This window comes from Schistocerca serialis, chromosome 3 (assembly GCF_023864345.2).
Source record: "Schistocerca serialis cubense isolate TAMUIC-IGC-003099 chromosome 3, iqSchSeri2.2, whole genome shotgun sequence".
NCBI lineage: Eukaryota > Metazoa > Arthropoda > Insecta > Orthoptera > Acrididae > Schistocerca > Schistocerca serialis.
This window is the reverse complement of record NC_064640.1, coordinates 221655400-221675787: the sequence shown is the minus strand read 5'-3', so window position 1 is coordinate 221675787 and position 20388 is coordinate 221655400. Positions and strand designations below refer to the sequence as shown.

Below are 20388 nucleotides of genomic sequence, written 5' to 3'. Positions count from 1 at the left end.
CTCCATGCGAACGTAAAGACAAGGATACTCGTCATCAAGGTTCCATATGTCTGATCACCGCAAGGGAGGACTGCCGTATTTTGCAACAGGTACATCGCAACTCCTTCACACATACACCAGCCATCCGATAACAAGAAATTGACTCCCTACAACGCTCTGTGTTATCCTGCAGCATAGGTCGGAAACTACACTACTGGCCATTAAAATTGGCACACCACGAAGATGACGTGCTACAGACGCGAAATTTCACCGACAGGAAGAAGATGCTGTAATAAGCAAATGATTAGCTTTTCAGAGCATTCACACAAGGTTGGCGCCGGTGGCGACACCTACAACGTGCTGACACGAGGAAAGTTTCCAACCGATTTCCCACACAGACAGCAGTTGACCGGACTTACCTGGTGAAATGTTGTTGTGATGCCTCGTGTAAGGAGGAGAAATGCGTACCATCACGTTTCCGAATTTGACAAAGGTCGGATTGTAGCCTATCGCGATTGCGGGTTATCGAATCGCGACATTGCTGCTCGCGTTGGTCGAGATCCAATGACTGTTAGCAGAATATGGAATCGGTGGGATCAGGAGAGTAATACGGAACGCCGTGCTGGATCCCAACGGCCTCGTCACTAGCAGTCGAGATGACAGGCATCTAATCCGCATTGCTGTAACGGATCGAGCAGCCACGTCTCGATCCCTGAGTCAACAGATGGGGACGTTTGTAAGACAACAACCATCTGCACGAACGGTTCGACGGCGCTTGCAGCAGCATGGACTATCAGCTGTGAGACCATGGCTGTGGCTACCCTTGACGCTGCATCACAGACAGGAGCGCCTGCGATGGTGTACTCCACGACGAACCTGGGTGCACGAATGGCAAAACGTCATTTTTTCGGATCAATCCAGGTTCTGTTTACAGCATCATTATGGTCGCATCCGTGTTTGGCGACATCGCGGTGAACGCACATTGGAAGCGTGTATTCGTCATCACCATACTGGCGTATCACCCGGCATCATGATATGGGGTGCCATTTGTTACACGTCTCGGTCACCTCTTGTTCGCATTGACGACACTTTGAACAGTGGACGTTACATTTCAGATGTGTTATCGAATGAAGGGTACTTCATTCGATCCCTGCTAAACCCTACATTTCAGCAGGATAATGCACGACCGAATGTTGCAGGTCCTGTACGGGCCTTTCTGGATACAGAAAATGTTCGACTGCTGCCCTGGCCAGCATGTTCTCCAGATCTCCCACCAATTGAAAACGTCTGGTCAATGGTGGTCGAGCAAATGGCTCGTCACAATACGCCAGTCACTACTCTTGATGAACTGTGTTATCGTATTGAAGCAGCATGGGTAGCCGTACCTGTACACGCCATCCAAGCTCTATTTGACTTAATGCCCAGGCGTATCAAGGCCGTTATTACGGCCAGAGATGGATGTTCTGGGTACTGATTTCTCAGGTTCTATGCACCCAAATTGCGTGCAAATGTAATCACATGTCAGTTCTAGTATAATATATTTGTCCAATGAATACCCGTTTATCATCTGCATTTCTTCTTGGTATAGCAATCTAGTATGGTGGCGACGTGGGGACTGGTCCCATCGCTCCAATGTTTTGGAGAAGCACAGCGGTATTACTCCTGGTGATATGATCTAGGGACCCATCGTGTCTCTATGAACTGTCTATGGATTTTGAGGTAATACCACGTCGAGCAAGATCCCCACAGCTCTCCCACATAGATAGTGTGTGGGACCACCTCGGACGTCAGCTCTATCACAGTGCTAGTATCCAGGAAATGAAGGACGAATTACAACAGTTGAGGACCAGTTTGCTTCAGGAGAGGATACAACGGCTTTATGACACTCTTTCCAACCGAATCAGATTATGCATCTAGGCCAGGGAGGTTGCAACATCATAGTGATAAGTTCTTTGTAAATTTTACGCGCGCGATCCGTGAAGTTTCATTTTATTTCCTCTTCCCGTTCCCGGTGCTTCACGTTTTCTGATCATGCAGTGTAATTACTTAAAGGAACATAGAAAGAAAAACTGAATATAGACATTTTAAAGGTTAAGTGCCCCTGTCTACTACGTACTGGCTTGTTATCCGAGCTCTTGGTATTCATATACTTGCTTCTCTTTCCTCCAAAAATCTTTTTAAATTGTCTTTTAAGCTGCAGCTATCTTTTCCCTCGTCATGCGTCTTTATGCAGTCTTGCATTTGTCCTCTAGTCGTTCCTATTTAGCCATTTTGCATTTTCTGGCAATCTCATTTTTAAGACGTATGTAGTCAGTTTCGACAGTTTCATTTTCTGCATTTCTATGATCTCTCCTTTCGTTAATTAAATACAGTACCTTCTGTGACACGCACAGATTTCTGCTAAAAACTGTCTTTTTATCATTGTGATCCACTGCTGCCTTCCACATTGCATCTCTAAAAGCTACCAATTCGTCTTCTGTTGCACTCCTTTCCTCCATCTGACCCCAAAGTTGTCTAGTGTTCTCCGCGAAACTCTCAACAACTCTGGTTCATTCAATTTATCCACATCCTGCCTCCTTAAGTTCCTACCTTTTTGCATTTCCTCCAGATTCAGTCTGCAGTTCACAACCAATAAATTATGGCCAGAGTCCACATCTGATCCTGTAAATGTCTTACAGTTTACAATCTGGTTTGAAATCTGAGTAAACTGAATCCGAAACCTTACACTGTCCGTAGTTTTCTTCCACACGTGCAACACTCATTACCGATATTTAAACCAAGTATTAGAGGTGAGTAATTTGTGCAAAATTACACCACACTAGTTACTGTTTATCATAAGTTAAAGTCATGCTGACATAAGGCTTGATGTAGGGACAGAGAGAGAGAGAGAGAGAGAGAGAGAGAGAGAGAGAGAGAGAGAGAGAGAGAGAGAAACTGAAAAACTCGTTTCAAATACACTGAAGCGCCAAAGAAACTGATATAGGCATGTGTATTCAAATACAGATATATGTAAACAGGCAGAATACGGCGCTGCGGTCTGCAACGGTTTTATAAGACAACAAGTGTCTGGCGCAGTTGTTAGACCAATTACTGCTGCTACAACGGCATGCTATCAAAATTTAAGTGAGGTTCAATGTGGTATTATAGCCGGGTCACGAGCGATGGGACACAGCATCTCCGAGGTAGCGATGAAGTGGGGATTTTCCTGTACGACCATTTCACGAGCGGACCATGAATCTCAGGAATCCTGTAAAACATGAAATCTTTCACATCGCTGCGCCTGGAAAAAGATCCTTCAAGAACGGGAGAAACGACGACTGAAGAGAATCGTTCAAAGGCATTGAAGTGCAACCCTTCTGCAAATTGCGCAGATTTCGATGCTGGGCCATCAACAAGTGTCAGCATGCGAACCATTCAATGAAACATCATCGATGTTGGCTTACGGAGCCGAAGGCCCACTCGTGTACCCTTGATGACAAACATCAAATCTTCGACATCGCTATGGCCGGGAAAAGATCCTGCAAGAACGGGACCAACGACGACTGAAGAGAATCGCTCAACGTGACAGAAATGCGACCCTTCCGTAAATTGATGCAGATTTCAATGCCATGCCACCAACAAGTGCCAGCGTGCAGACTATTCAACAAAACATCATCGATATGAGCTTTCGGAGCCGAAGGCCCACTCATGTACCCTTGATAACTTCACGACACAAAGCCTTCCGCCTCACCTGGCCAGTCGGACTGTTGATGACTGGCAACATGTTGCCTGGTCGGACGAGTCTCGTTTGAAATTGTATCGAGAGGATGGACGTGTACACCTCATGAATCCACGGACCCTGCATGTCAACAGGTGGAAGCTCTGTAGTGGCGTGGGGCGTGTGCAGTTGGAGTGATATGGGACCCCTGATACGTCTATATACGACTCTGGTAGCCGACACGTACGTAAGCATCGTGCCTGATCACCTGCATCCGTTCATGTCCATTGTGCATTCCGACGGAGTTGGGCAATTCCAGTAGGACAATGCGACACCTCACAAGTGCAGAATTGCTACAGAGAGGCTTCAGGAACACTCTTCCGAGTTTAAACACTTCCGCTGGCTACGAAACTCTCTAGACATGAACATTATTGAGGATATCTGGGATGCCTTGCAACATGCTGTTCAGAAGAAATCTCCACCTCCTCGTTTTGTTACGGATTTACGGACAGCCCTGTACAATTCTTGGTGTCAGTTCCCTGCAACACTACTTCAGACATTAGTCGAGTCCATGCCACCCTTGCTCGCGGGGGCCCTACACGATATTAGGTATGTGTACCAGTTTCTTTGGCTCTTCAGTTTATCTGTACCATCACATCCCCCCACAAGCAATAACTAGTACGAAAGAGGCCCGCTTTACACTCACTTCGAAGATGTTGTCGAAGTCGAACTCTGAGAGGCAGGGCAGCGACTGCAGGGCAACTGCGGCGCCGCAGACCGTCACGCTGGTGTCAGCGACGGCGAGCCGGGCCAGGCGCTGGCAGAGGCGCGTGCCGTCCGACCCCACGCACAGCCGCACCAACCCGCGGTCCGTCATCGGCGTCGACACCAGCTGCAGCTCCACCAGCAGCGGGCACTGCAGCCCGATCTGCTCCAGCATCTGCCCGCACACGTTAGCTCATCTGTAGTGGGGGCACTGTTGGCAGGGAGAACTTTTCGGGACGGGAATTTAATTCGGATTCCACCTGCTCAGTCGTGGTCGCTAGGTCAATCCTCCTCCATCACTTCAGAGAGGATGAGAAGACGGCAGAGAAACGGAATTTTTGGCCAGGAGTGTTGTGTTGGCAGAAGAGCCAACACCGTGTTATGAGAGGGGGCCGTAAAGCACGCGTTTTAGCTCACGCAGGCTGGCGTGAGGAGGGAAGGACTATACTGACGTGAGGTCTGGAACATGACAAGGAATTAGAACTCAGAAAGCGGACATAGCTAGTTTGATACTTAACTTTAATTAATGATGAACTTCGCTCTTGATGGTACATGATTCACAATATTATCTGTTCAGAAGACATATAGTAACTCAATATGGAGCCTTGCTAGGTCGTAGCAAATGACGTAGCTGAAGGCTATGCTAAACTGTCGTATCTACAAATGAGACCGTATGTAGACAGTGAACCATCGCTAACAAAGTCGGCTGTACAACTGGGGCGAGTGCTAGGGAGTCTCTCTAGACTATACCTGCCGTGTGGCGGCGCTCGGTCTGCAATCACTGATAGTGGCGACACGCGGGTCCGACGTATACTAACGGACCGCGGCCGATTTAAAGGCTACCACCTAGCAAGTGTGGTGTCTGGCGGTGACACCACAAGGAGAATGGTGGTTAAATGAGCTAAAGTGATGTACGGGGCAGAGAATGTAGCAAGGGGAATTTTGTGCAGGAAGTTCTAACAATACCACTACTTGCAAAGTAGGTTAGAAATCAGATTAATAATATTGCTCACGCAGCATATGTTCGCTTTATTGGGCAACAACAAAGTTATCGACTGCGGATCGTATCGTCAGAATGGAAATAATGAAGACACTGTAAAAAAAGTCATTAATTTTGGCACTTATCTTGAATGGATTCCCATGTAGATTTTGTCGAAGTTGTTATGGCTCGTCTTGTTCATTCTAGGGTGATTCCACTTTGACTGCTAGAAGTTCCAGATCTGTATTTTAGCAATATTTGAAGACCTACGAAATGGGTGTTTCAGGAAATTCTTAATTATCGAACAATCGCAGATCAGAACATTGGTATGGTACAAATAATTTTTGACTTGGTGTTGACAATCCACATTTTTATTAAACTTCTTGTAAATTCAAATATACTTCTTCTTAATTGTCACATCATCAAGAAAACAGTTTTGTATCAATCTTCATATATTTAATTTCCACTTTAACCAAACACAAGACTTGACTGTTCTTTTACAAAGCGAAATAACAACTTAACTTCTGCAAAGTGAAACAAAGACTGCCCTGTGCGCATTCGCGCCAAAACTGTTACAAATAAATCAAAGATTATTACAGCCTCACAGAAATGAATACACACAAGAACCATATCACTGTAATATATCGATACATCGGAGTACCTATATATTAATAAAACCAAATGTGAATATTGTCACAACAATATGTCTGTTACTTCGCAGAAAAGTAGTACGATATTACTGGTATCAAGAACTGGAGTTGGAGTGCCGCAATGGTCACGTAAATATAGAACCATCACAAAGTCAGTGTGGGCATATGTGTGTGAGGACGTTACTAGAACGTGATTTTTTTTGGGAATAATTCGTTGTATGGTGCGGATTGGGTGTACTTTTCAGTCCCAAAGATCTGGGAGTTAGGAAGTGACGTGGGGAAAAAAAATTCTTTTTACTGATGACAGCAGAGCACCTGCTTAAAGTAGCCGATAGTTACAAGGTGAAACATGAAGTATTACATCACACCCATAAAGGCAGGAAGATGAACTATCTTGAAATTTTGGAAATTAATAAACACATGTCCATCAACCCAAGCTTAATACTTAATGATCAGACACAGTTCCCTTATTCGCCACTTCCAACTGCAGATACTACTCATAACCCCATCCAAGCCATGTTGTAAATGACTCCTCTTATTCACATGCCCCATTTTATTTCGGTTGCTATAATTTATCTCGTTGTGTTAAGCAATTTTACTTTGTATAATCACAGCTGCTTCACTCACCTGCCTAATATCACTATTGTATCTTATCTGTTTGTAATTTAGGACCAGTGAAAGACAAGACTATTTTGTTGAGCCACATATTTAGAATATGTCACCAAAGTTTATTGTTCAATTATTTTCTTCTATGCACAACTGTTGTAATTTTTCTATAGTTCATTAGTTAATTTGTCACATATTCTATCCTAGTTAAATGATGTTACATCGCATTTACACTGAAATAATCCCTCTTGTTTTATTCGTAATTCTAACATAACTTTTCCTCTCTCTCAATGGAGATGCACTAGTTTAAAATCTTTGATCCAACAAAATTTCACTGCACCACATACTTATCTTTGTACAGCCGAAAACCTGTTCGTGTAACAAATAATAAATTTTGTAGGATATCACACCAGTGTTGTGAGTGTTTCAATCATGATGACAGCAACATTGTAATCCCAGATGAAAAAAAGACAGCACCCCTAGTAGGGAAAGAAAATCAAAGTCTGACGGTTGTTTATAATTAATCGTCAGGTAATATATTACACTGAAAATAAAGAAAACAAACAACTCTAATTTCTGCGTAAAGAGCGGAGAATAATTCTGTAAAAGTAAATGTGGATGAAACTTTCATAGACAGCACAGCAAATACAAACTTTTTTGGAATTAATTTTGATAGTCACGTGAAGCGGAATGATACTCAAATATACGAGCAAAGAAGATGTGATCAGCGTACTATACCCTTAGAGTCTTGTCATCAGAGTGTAACAGAAATGCGTTATAGTTACATACTCTTCCTATATACACTACAGTTTTAGCTATGTGAAAGGTGTACATATTAACAGAAATGGTTGTAAAAATTTACCATAAGAAATATCGGTTTGTTAAGAATGATTGCCACAACGAGCGTCTTTAGGTGCCTGAACACTTGAGTGATATCTTCTTTGGTTACCAAAGGTTGTTTTATTGTGTAACAGTCCAGTTGCAGTTGTTACCAGTAGGAGTCAAGTCGGCCAAAGAGCGCGAGAGAATGTTGTATCGTGACAAAGTGAGGAGATTGGATTACAGATGTACCGCACAAAGAATGAATTTAGAGTTTGAGATGGTTTAATCGAGGGCAAAGAATAAAGGCTAATATTTTAGAAAGTATTTTGTAGAGGATCGGCTCATTTGGAAAAAGGTAATCTGCAATAAGTTTTTAATTGCTGGAAGTTCTAGCTCAGTAATTATTATTGTAGCGTAAAGTTTTATTTGTGCTTAACAGTATTTACGTGCTAGTATCCACAATGAATTATCAGCCACATGTTTAGTAGTCTCATTATCTTACTCTCTACACTGTTAGTTAAAAATATTTCATTAGGAAGGCGAAGAGTACGGTAAACTGTAAAGTTGTCATTTTGTTTTGTAATATCTACGTATTGGTGTCTAGGGACAATTATCAGTCTTGATTTCAGTGTCCTAATTAGTTTCCCCCACCAAGATTAAGTTAAACATATCTGATTAAGAATATAAAAGTGTAAAAATTACGCAGTTTAGAAAGCTTATGTGCCAAACGTAATATTGATAGTGTATGGCAGTGATAGAAAGTAGTTATAGTTCATATTAAGAGTCATTTCTGAGTTACTAAAAGGATATTATCTAATTACAAAATACACTACTAATGATTTAAAATCTCCTGAACCGTATCTCCTCTGTTAAGTGAAAGATATACTTCGTAAAACTTGGACTATCACGCCTTGCACTATTGCGTGAACAGTGAATCATATTTTCAAAAAGATAACAAAGGCTTAATTTGCTGATGCACCCTGATAATAAATAAGATAAGAAGGCAAACTGCTGCTCAGTGATTTATTACAGCTCATCATTCAACTCATTTGCAGTGCACACAAAGTCGAGCCGAGTTATCCGCTGCGAAGGTAAGAATCAATTGTAGGGCCTAAATGAACCTTTTAAGAGAATTTTAAGATCAGTTTTCATCATCAAAATTTCGGATAAGTTCAATAAATGCATTTTTAACAGGGCACATTTACAACACGTAACTGTTAGTCATTGTGTGTGATGGTTTCACGATAAAGTCATTCTAAATATTCTTGTGAACCATTCTTTATTTTCAGTCTAATTTACAGAGTCAGATACGTTTCAGGTTAATTAAAATCACATACCGAAAAAGCAATTTGCACAGATCTGTTAGTGTTTAAAAGTAGGGTAGCAAAAATGAATCTAGATCAAAATCTATACTCGGAATTTTAGAAAACTTCTCTCACATTACTATAGAGACGTTTAGTTTCAAACACTATTTCCCAGTTACCAACTAAAAGCATAAAACTTTTATATGGAATCATTTTTTGAGGGACTCATACAAAAAACATGGACTCAACACTCAGATTATAGAAAAGAGCTATCCGAAAAATAACTAAAAATAGTAACTGAGCTCAGTGTAAAGATCTGTTTAAACAACAAAGAACTCTGACTGCACCAAGTGAGTATATATACCAATCCTTTATGCACATCAAGAACATATCACAAACAGCAACGCTCATGATCATGGAACAAGAGGCAAGCTAAACTTGCATTTATCAAGAGTAAATACACACAAAAAAGGGTATTTTCTACATGGGGATAAAATTGTACAATAAATTTCCCAAGGACGATAAAAGGACAACTAAAATCCAGATATCTGAAGAGTCAATTAAGGTGTACCTCTTAAACAATTAAAACCACAAAGTCGAAGATTATTTAGATAAAATGGAGTAGGGAATGGTAAGAAACTGACATTATTGAATAACAGATAACTGTCATTCTGCCGTAAATTATCGTGGCTTAATGACTCTTACTGTCAAATCGTATATCCAGGGCATGTGACGGAAAATTCTAACATATTTACATTCTGTAGGGCTGAACATCCCATTCATTGTGGTGAGGTGCTGATTCGGTTTCTTCAGATGGTTCAAGGGGATAACAAGAAGAATTCGATAGAACTGTTGAAGTGTTGTCAAAGTCCTGATTTCAGCCGAAATGTTTGTGTGTGTGTGTGTGTGTGTGTGTGTGTGTGTGTGTGTGTGTAGTGTGGGCAGTGACGAGTAGTATGAAACAAACGAACAGTTTAAAAGTAGATTCTGATAAGATAGTATTACTGTATGCATGGCGTAGCTATTTTTTTTTTTTTTAATGTTTGCTTTTCTATTAAGATGACGTGCCAGATATTTCGTAAATGATCTATGGAAGAATAAACGACTATTTAACTAATTTGAGATTTGAGTGGACTAGAATCAAAATTTTGAATGAAGGTAGGAATATTAGAAGTTAGCGTCCCGTCAACGACGAGGTCGTTGGAGATGGAGCTAAGGCTTGGACTGGGGAAATAAAGCGAGTGTTTCCTTTTAAACTGAATTATCCCACCAGTTGTCTCGAGCGATTTAGTAAGCATCTGAAAGCCTAAATCTGGATGACTGTATGGAAATTTGAATCGCCGTCCTCTCAGATGAGAGCCCAGTGTTATCAACGAAGGTTCGAAATCAGGGTAGAGCGAGGCAGTGGAAGGAAATGTGTCCATACACAAGGTGAATCACCTAAAACTTGCAGCCCAGACATGGAAGGTTATGCTGATGTGCTGTTTTCACAGATATGAGATGTATCCAATGGCCCACAATTGTAACTCACACACATATAGAAATAATCACTAGAATGCTCGTTTATTTTATAAAGTCGCGATTTTGAATGACAGAATGCCCATTGGCATTAACAAAGTGAAACTAGTGTAATGGTATCAGCAAAGCGTGCCGGTACGGTGGCTCAGCGTGTTTGCCGGCACGGTAGCTCAGCGTGTTCGGTCAGAGGGTTAGCTGCCATCTGTAATAAAAAAACTGAGTGAATGGATTAATAACGAACGTCAACGGGCGTCAGGGGACGTCCGCTACGAACAATTGCAACGAATTATAACGAACAAAATGAGATTACAAAAAAAGAAAAAAAAAGCGTGTTCGGTCTGAGAGCCGGTTGGCCTCTGTAATAAAAAACTGAGTGGAAGGATCAACAAACGAACTTGAACGGAAGTCATGTGACGTCCACAACGACAAAACACAACAATCAACAACGAACAAAAAAATGTGGTCAGCGCGACAAAATGTCACTCCTAAGGGGCCGGGTTCGATTCCCGCTTGGATCGGAGATTTTCTCCGCTCAGGGACTGGGTGTTGTATTGTCCTAATCATCATCATTTCATCCCCATCGACCCGCAAGTCGCCGAAGTGGCGTCAAATCGAAAGACTTGCACCCGATGGGAGACCCTAGTCACACGACATTTACATTTACATTGGTCAGGACGGACACTTCTGCTCCAGAATGATGAGTGCGAAAATTGTGGGTTACGTTCTACCAGTACCACGGTGAGTGCGGACTCAGGAGAGGTCATTCAGTACAAACATTCTTTAATCAGTAAACCGTATAAGAGATATACACTCCTGGAAATGGAAAAAAGAACACATTGACACCGGTGTGTCAGACCCACCATACTTGCTCCGGACACTGCGAGAGGGCTGTACAAGCAATGATCACACGCACGGCACAGCGGACACACCAGGAACCGCGGTGTTGGCCGTCGAATGGCGCTAGCTGCGCAGCATTTGTGCTCCGCCGCCGTCAGTGTCAGCCAGTTTGCCGTGGCATACGGAGCTTCATCGCAGTCTGTAACACTGGTAGCATGCCGCGACAGCGTGGACGTGAACCGTATGTGCAGTTGACGGACTTTGAGCGAGGGCGTATAGTGGGCATGCGGGAGGCGGGTTGGACGTACCGCCGAATTGCTCAACACGTGGGGCGTGAGGTCTCCACAGTACATCGATGTTGTCGCCAGTGGTCGGCGGAAGGTGCACGTGCCCGTCGACCTGGGACCGGACCGCAGCGACGCACGGATGCACGCCAAGACCGTAGGATCCTACGCAGTGCCGTAGGAGACCGCACCGCCACTTCCCAGCAAATTAGGGACACTGTTGCTCCCGGGGTATCGGCGAGGACCATTCGCAACCGTCTCCATGAAGCTGGGCTACGGTCCCGCACACCGTTAGGCCGTCTTCCGCTCACGCCCCAACATCCTGCAGCCCGCCTCCAGTGGTGTCGCGCAGGCGTGAATGGAGGGACGAATGGAGACATGTCGTCTTCAGCGATGAGAGTCGCTTCTGCCTTGGTGCCAATGATGGTCGTATGCGTGTTTGGCGCCGTGCAGGTGAGCGCCACAATCAGGACTGCATACGACCGAGGCACGCAGGGCCAACACCCGGCATCATGGTGTGGGGAGCGATCTCCTACACTGGCCGTACACCACTGGTGATCGTCGAGGGGACACTGAATAGTGCACGGTACATCCAAACCGTCATCGAACCCATCGTTCTACCATTCCTAGACCGGCAAGGGAACTTGCTGTTCCAACAGGACAATGCACGTCCGCATGTATCCCGTGCCACCCAACGTGCTCTAGAAGGTGTAAGTCAACTACCCTGGCCAGCAAGATCTCCGGATCTGTCCCCCATTGAGCATGTTTGGGACTAGATGAAGCGTCGTCTCACGCGGTCTGCACGTCCAGCACGAACGCTGGTCCAACTGAGGCGCCAGGTGGAAATGGCATGGCAAGCCGTTCCACAGGACTACATCCAGCATCTCTACGATCGTCTCCATGGGAGAATAGCAGCCTGCATTGCTGCGAAAGGTGGATATACACTGTACTAGTGCCGACATTGTGCATGGTCTGTTGCTGTGTCTATGTGCCTGTGGTTCTGTCAGTGTGATCATGTGATGTATCTGACCCCAGGAATGTGTCAATAAAGTTTCCCCTTCCTGGGACAATGAATTCACGGTGTTCTTATTTCAATTTCCAGGAGTGTATATGTCTGCGTCCCGTCGACGTGTGGACATCCAGGTAGCAGTGCGCTACATCACATAACTCGCTGGTGCTAAGTGTGGCCCCTCGTCAGTGTGTGTGGGTAAGTTAGGCAGCGAGCTTGCCCCAGAGGAAGATCAGCGGTCGGGGATGTGGCCTCGCTGACGCAAGGATGGCATCACCCGGTAGCTAGCAAGCTGACTCTGGTCTGTAGGTAGCTCCTAACAGTCGGTCAGGTGCAACTTGAAGTGGATTGGAATGTCAAATGTTGACACCTTTGACGTAGCCTGCACTCGGTGTCTCGTAGACATGGGGCTAACTTGTTTCGTTGTTTGGCGGGGTGGGAGCTGCTCGGCTCCACATTGCACCGACGGCTGGATAGTCACGGCGTCGACTGGAGTCGGAAATCTAGGACTCTGTCGAAGTACTAGTACAATTGCTGCTAACGGCTGACCGATGAGCATTTATAGTCTCTGTGGCAGGCTATGTTGCCTTCTGTCGTATGGGTGGCTACGGAAGTGCAACGTTGTGCCATGGTATGGGGAAACCCAGTACACCGATAGGGCAGACCGTTGTATTACAGAGTGCTGCGTCAGCAGTGTTCTGGCACACCTCGATGGGCTGCGAAGTTTGGTCGGTGATTGATGTCACAACACTAGGATGGTTCTGGGATAAGTAATCCACGAACAATCGCATTTTGAGAACTGTAAACGCTGATAGTCGTCGGCTCTATGTACCAGCACAAACTTCAGGAAAAAAGTGAATAAATCAATTCTCTGAGTTCTGAAGAAGAAAGAAAATTGGCATTGAAAGGTGGTTTTCAAAATGTTGATATCAGCATCAATTCAAGCTTCTACTTAACGGCATTGGCCAGTACTTAGCTAGCATTTATCGCGTAAAGTCCAAAGCGACTGGAAAAGGGCGCAGGTGACTGTATATAAGAAAGGTAAAAGAACAGTTCTCCGTAATTGCAGACCAGTGTCCTTAACATCGTTTTGCTGCAAAATTGTTGAACACATTCTGAGTTCGAATGTAACAACTTTCCTTGGGACAGAAAAGCTTCTGTCCACAAATCAGCAAGGATTTAGAAAGTATTGCTCGTGCGAAACTCAGCTTGATCTTTTCTCATATGATATAAGAAAAAGCGTGGATGGAGGGCAACAGGCAGATTCCATGTTCCTAGATTTCCAGAGAGCGTTTGACACGGTTCCCCACTGCAAACTGTTCACGAATGTCCGAGCACGCAGATCAGGTGCCCAGATTGTGAATAGCTCGTAGAATTTTTAAATAATAGAAACTAGTATGTTGTCTTCGACGACGAATATTCATCAGAGAGAAAGTTATCGTCAAGAGTGCCCCAGGGAAGTGTGATAGGACCCCTCTTATTCTCTGTATACATAAGTGATCTGACGGACAGGGCGAGTAGCAATTTACGGCTGGTTGCTGATGATGTTGTGGTGTGCGGGAAGCTGTCGTCGTTGAGTGACTGTAGGTGGATACAAGATGACTTAGATAGAATTTCTAGTTAGTGTGATGAATGGCACCTTGCTGTAAAATGTTGAAAAATGTAAGTTAATGCGGATGAATAGGAAAAACAGTACTATAACGTTCTAATTAAAAAATAGTAGCGTCCAGCTTGACACAGCTACATCGATTAAAATATCTAGGCATAACGCTGCAAAGCGATATGAAATGGAATGAGCAGGTCCGGTTGGTAATAGGGAAGACGAATGGTCGACTTCGGTTTATTAGGAGAATTTTGGAAAAGTGTAGTTCATCTATAATCGAACGGTGTATAGAACGCTAGTGCGACCCATTCTTGAGTACTGGTCGAGTGACTGGGATCCCTACCACATCGTATTGAAGGAGGACATCGAAACAATTGAGTGAAGACATCATTAGGTTCACTCAGCATGCAAGTATTACGGAGATGCTTTGGTAACTCAAATGGGAATCCCTGGAGAGAAGGCGACGTCCTTATCGAGGACCAGTATTGAGAAAATTTAGAGAAACGGCGTTTGAAGCTAACTGCAGAACGATTCTACATGCGCCAACTTAGCCAGCCCAGTTAGCCGTGTGGTCTAACACACAGCTTTCCCGATTGGGAATGAGTGCCTGGTCCCCGGCACGAATCCGCCTGGTCTGGTAAGCTGGCCAGTCTGTGGATGGTTTTTAGGCGGTTTTCCATCTGCCTCCGCGAATGTGGGCTGGTTCCCCTTATTCCGCCTCGGCTACACTATGTCAGCGATTGCTGCAGAAATAAGTTCTCCACGTAGGCATATACCACCATTACTATACCATGCAAACATAGGGGCTACACTCGTGTGGTGTGAGACGTTCCCTGGCGGGGGGCGGGGTGGAGGGGGAGGACCTCTGGGAGCCGAATCGCACAATAACCCTGAAAGAGTGGTTCGGTGTGGGGCGGTGGAGGGTGAAGTGGACTACGGTACTCGTCGTGGGGTTGTGGACCACTGCGGCTGCGGCGGGGAGGGAGCCTCTCCGTCGTTTCTAGGCCCCCGGTTAACATATAATGCAATACAATAAAGATTGTGAAGACCACGAAGATAAGAGAAATTACGGCTCGTATAGAGGGATATAGACGGTCGTTTTTCCTTTGCTGTATTTGCGAATGGAACAGAAAAGGAAATGACTAATAGTGATACTACGGCGTGCACCGTACGGTGGTTTGCGGAGGCTGTATGTAAATGTAGATGTAGTACATCGTTTAAAGACTGATACAATGTTCGAGGTTTTCATTAAATGTATCAGAGCAGACAGCATGTCATCTGGTGTAGTCGGTATATCCTTTTAAACGGTATCTTTTAGCTTTTCTCAGAGAAAAAGATGTAAGGAAGTCTAACCTGGGTATCTCGGCAAGTAAAGTATAGAGCCTCTTCGTCCATTTCGAAGATTTGGAGACATTGTTTGAAGGCAAGCTATAGTACGTCATACATTTTGCAGAAGACAGCCATCAGCTTGATATGGCCTGCAGTGGAACGTTTTCTAATATACTTTGAGAGAGCACAGCTCAGTAATTGTGACTAGAAACTTTCAAAGCAGACGCGGCCACGTATGCCTCTTCTGTTTGTGATGAGACACAGGCACGGGCGAGCCATCGCGAATGTTTTTACTACAGAGGAGTTGTGGGGACCGAGCCAGGCAGAGCTTAGTAGCCACACGGGTCTCCCAGTGCCATCAATAGATGGTGGCACCCTTTGAGCCTCTGTGATTGGCGGACACTGAGTATGAGAATTACAAAGACAACAGGACAGCGGCTAGTAGTCTCTGGCCGTATGGTCGGGAAAACCCAGCCTTCGGCGTGAAACATGGAGTGGTAACCGCCATGGCTGATTTAAGCTTCCAGATTAAATTCCAAATGGAATTAAACGCAAAAAATTAAACGCATCTATTTACAGAGAAGCAGTGTGCGATTTGCAGGGGGGGATGAGGGGGATTTCCCCCCCTCTGCATCAGACCATCCCCTCCTCTGGTTTTAGTTTATGCATCCCAACCTGGGATGTTTATTTCCCACGCGCTGGAGTAAAACTTTACATATAATTTAAATTTGTGGAGCCGAACACTGAAAGTTTTTAATACAGTCTTACTATTAATACTATTAATATGTTTGCTTATTAATTTTGAAAAAGTGTTATGCAGTAGTTAAGCATTTCAAAACATTTAGAACTAAATGACAAGACGACGCACGCCACATTTCCACAATGTCGCAAGACGTCGCCCCAGCGTAAACGTGGCTTTAGAGCCAGATCTGTATTGTATGTTGAATGTGATGTGTTGCGTACGAAACTAAAACCTGCAATCAGATCCAAACGTCGTGGGAAACTGTGAAGAGGTGTCGTCCTGCAGCAAGATAACGCTCGCCCACATTCTGCCATACGGACAGCCGACGGAATAAAGGAGATGAGATTCGAGGTGCTGGAATATCCAGTATACAGTCCAGACCTGGCTCCAAGCGATTTTCACATGTTTGGACCCTTAACGGAAGCACTACAGGGAAGAAGATTTGAAAGTGATGAAGACGTCATTTCTGCGGTGCAAAATTGGTTACAGATGCAACCGATAAACGTATTTTCTGATGAAATAAAAAAACTCGTAAAACGTCGGGAAAACTGCATTGAAGCCCAGGGAGGTTGCGTAGAAAAATAACGCATGTTTCTGCTTTCTATCATCAGAATAAGTACAGCTTTTCACAAATGTGCCTTTACTTTTTGAATTCCCCTCGTATACCTGTCTGTAGATGATTTTGTAAATAAGCTTTACCTGTAATGTACTTTTAAAGATATAACAAGGGATGGCTTTTCTGATAGTGTATACGCGTGAATAGTGAGTTTCGGCATTAACATCTATTTATAAATAACTGTTTAACCATGGGTAACGCCACGGTCCAAGCAAGTAACATATATAAATATACTAACCCCCTAAGACATCCCCCCCCCCCCCCCCCCACTGCTAAAAGCACAAATCGCACACTGCAGAGAAGACAGTATGCCCTCACATGGTTACAAAGACAAAATTAAGACAACGATTACGTGCATAAAAACCCAATTTTTTTACACAAATAATTGTAAGGTGGCTATAATTTCGCACATTACAAGAACTCATCCACATATTTTGCCGTGATCTACAAACATAATTAGGTATCACGTGATAGGTTGTACATCGTATATATGAATATATAAAGAAGACTGACATTGTCACGTACGTCTTGTAAATAATTGTTAACGCTTATTGCATGAAAGGTAACGGAGTTTATTATAAAAACGGCGTAATGAATGATCGCCTGTACTAGTAGAGGTTGGAACGCTAGTGGAGATGGAACGGCAGGCAGAACTGAAGCTGTGGATGGAAGGCCCACACAGGTGTTGGTCTTGCTTAAACACAGGAAGTAGCTAGACAGACGTCGTGACACCTGAGCTCTGAAGCACAATAGGGTGAGGGTCGGCCGCTATTGTAGTAGTGGCCGGAAGGATAACCGGATAATGCTTCCGAACGCTGAAAATCTTGGACGCAGGTGAGAGGAACTAAGAAGCGGCACCTCGGAAACCACTCAGGGTGGGTTATTTCCAAGGATTTTTACTCAGAAGCGTACCATTGTACGAGTATAGGTTTTTCCTCGCAAACTTTCCGTGCTGGACGACAAAAGACGAAAATATGGTTGGTCGGCGTTCGGAAGAATCTGTAGAGAGGGAGAATATTCCGTGGTTTCGGGAATATGATTCGTTTTCGGAATTACGATGGTGGGGATCCAAGCCTTGCTGGGAAACCAGTGCTGGAGAGAGGTGGTCTTCCATTGTGAGCGCCCGTGTATGACGGTCACTCGATATCAGCTTTGTTGGTACAGATAGACTTGCTGTCTTTGCTCTCAGGAGAGTTTATAGTTAGAACAGTTGGGCACTGTACTGTTTCGAACCTATACAATTCTGGACTTCACCGCGGGTTGGAAGTCGTCGTTGAGTACGCAGCGTTCAGTAATTGAGAGCACTTCCTCTATCTATACTTACGTTGAGACGTTATCTGATCTCCGTCCTTGTGGCTGGGAGTTCGCGTTTCTCGTCTGTAGAACACAGAGAGGAGAAGACAATATTAGAATATATTAGTCAGAGGACCGCCTTCTGCCGTCCTAGTGTTTGGAAGAGTTTATTTGTGGCTGGAGCGCTTCCATCATCACAGACGAGTACGAGAACCATCACTTCGACACACCGGACGCAGTACATACGGTGATATCGCAAATTACTTGGGCTTATTAGGGCTATAAATGCTAAACAGCTGTGATCACGTTAATTTATTTCCACCGAGGTTCCACACCACCGTAGATCATCTTTGAAAGTAGTGTCTTCTAGTGTTTGGTACCCAGATGATGTCAGTCATTTCGCGTTATTGATATTAGACCGCGCAGTAATAATAAGGGGCAGAGTTGGGCAATTGATTAGTAATTTTACTTAGGAAATGAAAATTTGTAATATAAAGTTTTTTAAATCTATAATAAATATATAAGCAGGAACAATGTTTATCATTTAGTAGGATTAGTTGCCTTCATCATTCATTTATGTTTAGATTGTAATTTATAGAATTAAGAGATCCTAAGATTTGCTTCAGGGGGTAGTCAGACATGGCCAAATCTTCATTTTAGCGCTTATTATTCTCCGTTGCGCACGTTCATTTTACACCCTCCTGGAGTAGCATCTTGGATAATAAATGAAACGTTAAAAGTAGCGGTAGCATTACGAAGTAGTCATAGACAGGGAAATATGACTGTGCCTAGTTTTAATTATTTATGTCTACTAGTAACAGAGCAAGGCGGAGTAGTGTATACATGGACAGAATCACTATTTATTAACAAACTGTTTATGTTAGAGAAGAATTAATAACAGCACTAGAAAACTGAGGAAATTTACATGTTAATCGGTGAATGAGACATATATATATAACATTAAATTTATAGTTTTCAAGCATGTTGTGGAAATCGGAAGTGTTTAAGCTTGACTCACGTTGAGGCAAGGGCATGTTGTGGAAATCGGAAGTGTTTGAGCTTGACTCACGTCGAGGCAAGGGCTTCGATAGGGATAGCCATCTTGGTATGAGGACATTTTGCACTTTACTTTTGGATCAGATGTGGAGCAGTCGGGACTGAGATCTGGAACGAGGAGTGTGTATGAGCGGCAGTAGGTCGCCTCTCTAGTGTGTCGAAATCATTATAAAAGTTGAGTCATCAACTTTGATATTTGTGTGTGTCGCTTCTGAATACTGTGAAAAGTAGAAATCTTTTCTATACGTCAGGTGAATCTACTCTGAACATTAAAACTTTACTGTAGTTATTTTCGCGAGTGGTCTGCACTCGAAATTTAGTTAGTTTGCAATTGTGGAACTTTAAATTTAAACTTGCACTGAGCGAATCGTGATTTTTCCGCAAGTTTACTCGAACGTGATATGCTGTTCCATTTCATTTAAACCCTCGCTCAGACGTTAATTTATTCAATGTTAAATGTTACAATGAACGAATAATTTCAGTTTTATTAAAGATCCAAACTCTGTGAGTAATGAACATTATTTTTCACTCCAAATTCCCTCCTGCATGTATTTGAACTTTGTACCCGGACTTTTTAGGGTTTCTGTAAGCTTACTGAGTACGCCCGTAATAGTTAGTTCGCATGTTAGACTGTGCAGGAACTGTCTAGAGTCTAGACGGAAGGTGTATGATGGAAGAGACAGACTTGTAGAGGTTTAGTTACAGCAAATAAACTTCATTTCCTTCCGTGAAAACTTGTGGTGTTTTGGCGTGACTCTTGATTTACGTAACTTTGAGCTATTATCCTCTCCTGTCTTTGTAAGAATTACTCGCGGAAGTCGCAAGGGATCAGTTGGTGGCAGTGTACTGACTGCTATAATCCGTTCATCATAAGAATAAATCATATGTAAACAAACACAAAGGCGAAGATTGGTCAGAAGCTGTAGCACACGAACACTACATCTACATCTACATCTACATTGATACTCCGCAAGCCACCCAACGGTGTGTGGCGGAGGGCACTTTACGTGCCACTGTCATTACCTCCCTTTCCTGTTCCAGTCGCGTATGGTTCGCGGGAAGAACGACTGTCTGAAAGCCTCCGTGCGCGCTCTAATCTCTCTAATTTTACATTCGTGATCTCCTCGGGAGGTATAAGTAGGGGGAAGCAATATATTCGATACCTCATCCAGAAACGCACCCTCTCGAAACCTGGCGAGCAAGCTACACCGCGATGCAGAGCGCCTCTCTTGCAGAGTCTGCCACTTGAGTTTATTAAATATCTCCGTAAAGCTATCACGGTTACCAAATAACCCTGTG

General features: G+C 43.8%; 1 protein-coding gene across 2 annotated transcripts in view; it reads right to left on the bottom strand.

Moving 5' to 3' along the window:
- Positions 1-20388, bottom strand: part of LOC126469954 (uncharacterized) — a 676617-nt gene that overhangs the window by 68379 nt on the left and 587850 nt on the right. For both annotated transcript variants that reach the window (XM_050097364.1, XM_050097366.1), the window contains exon 4: positions 4383-4616. In XM_050097364.1, the coding sequence (XP_049953321.1) occupies positions 4383-4616 (234 nt within the window). The remainder of the gene's footprint in view (positions 1-4382; positions 4617-20388) is intronic.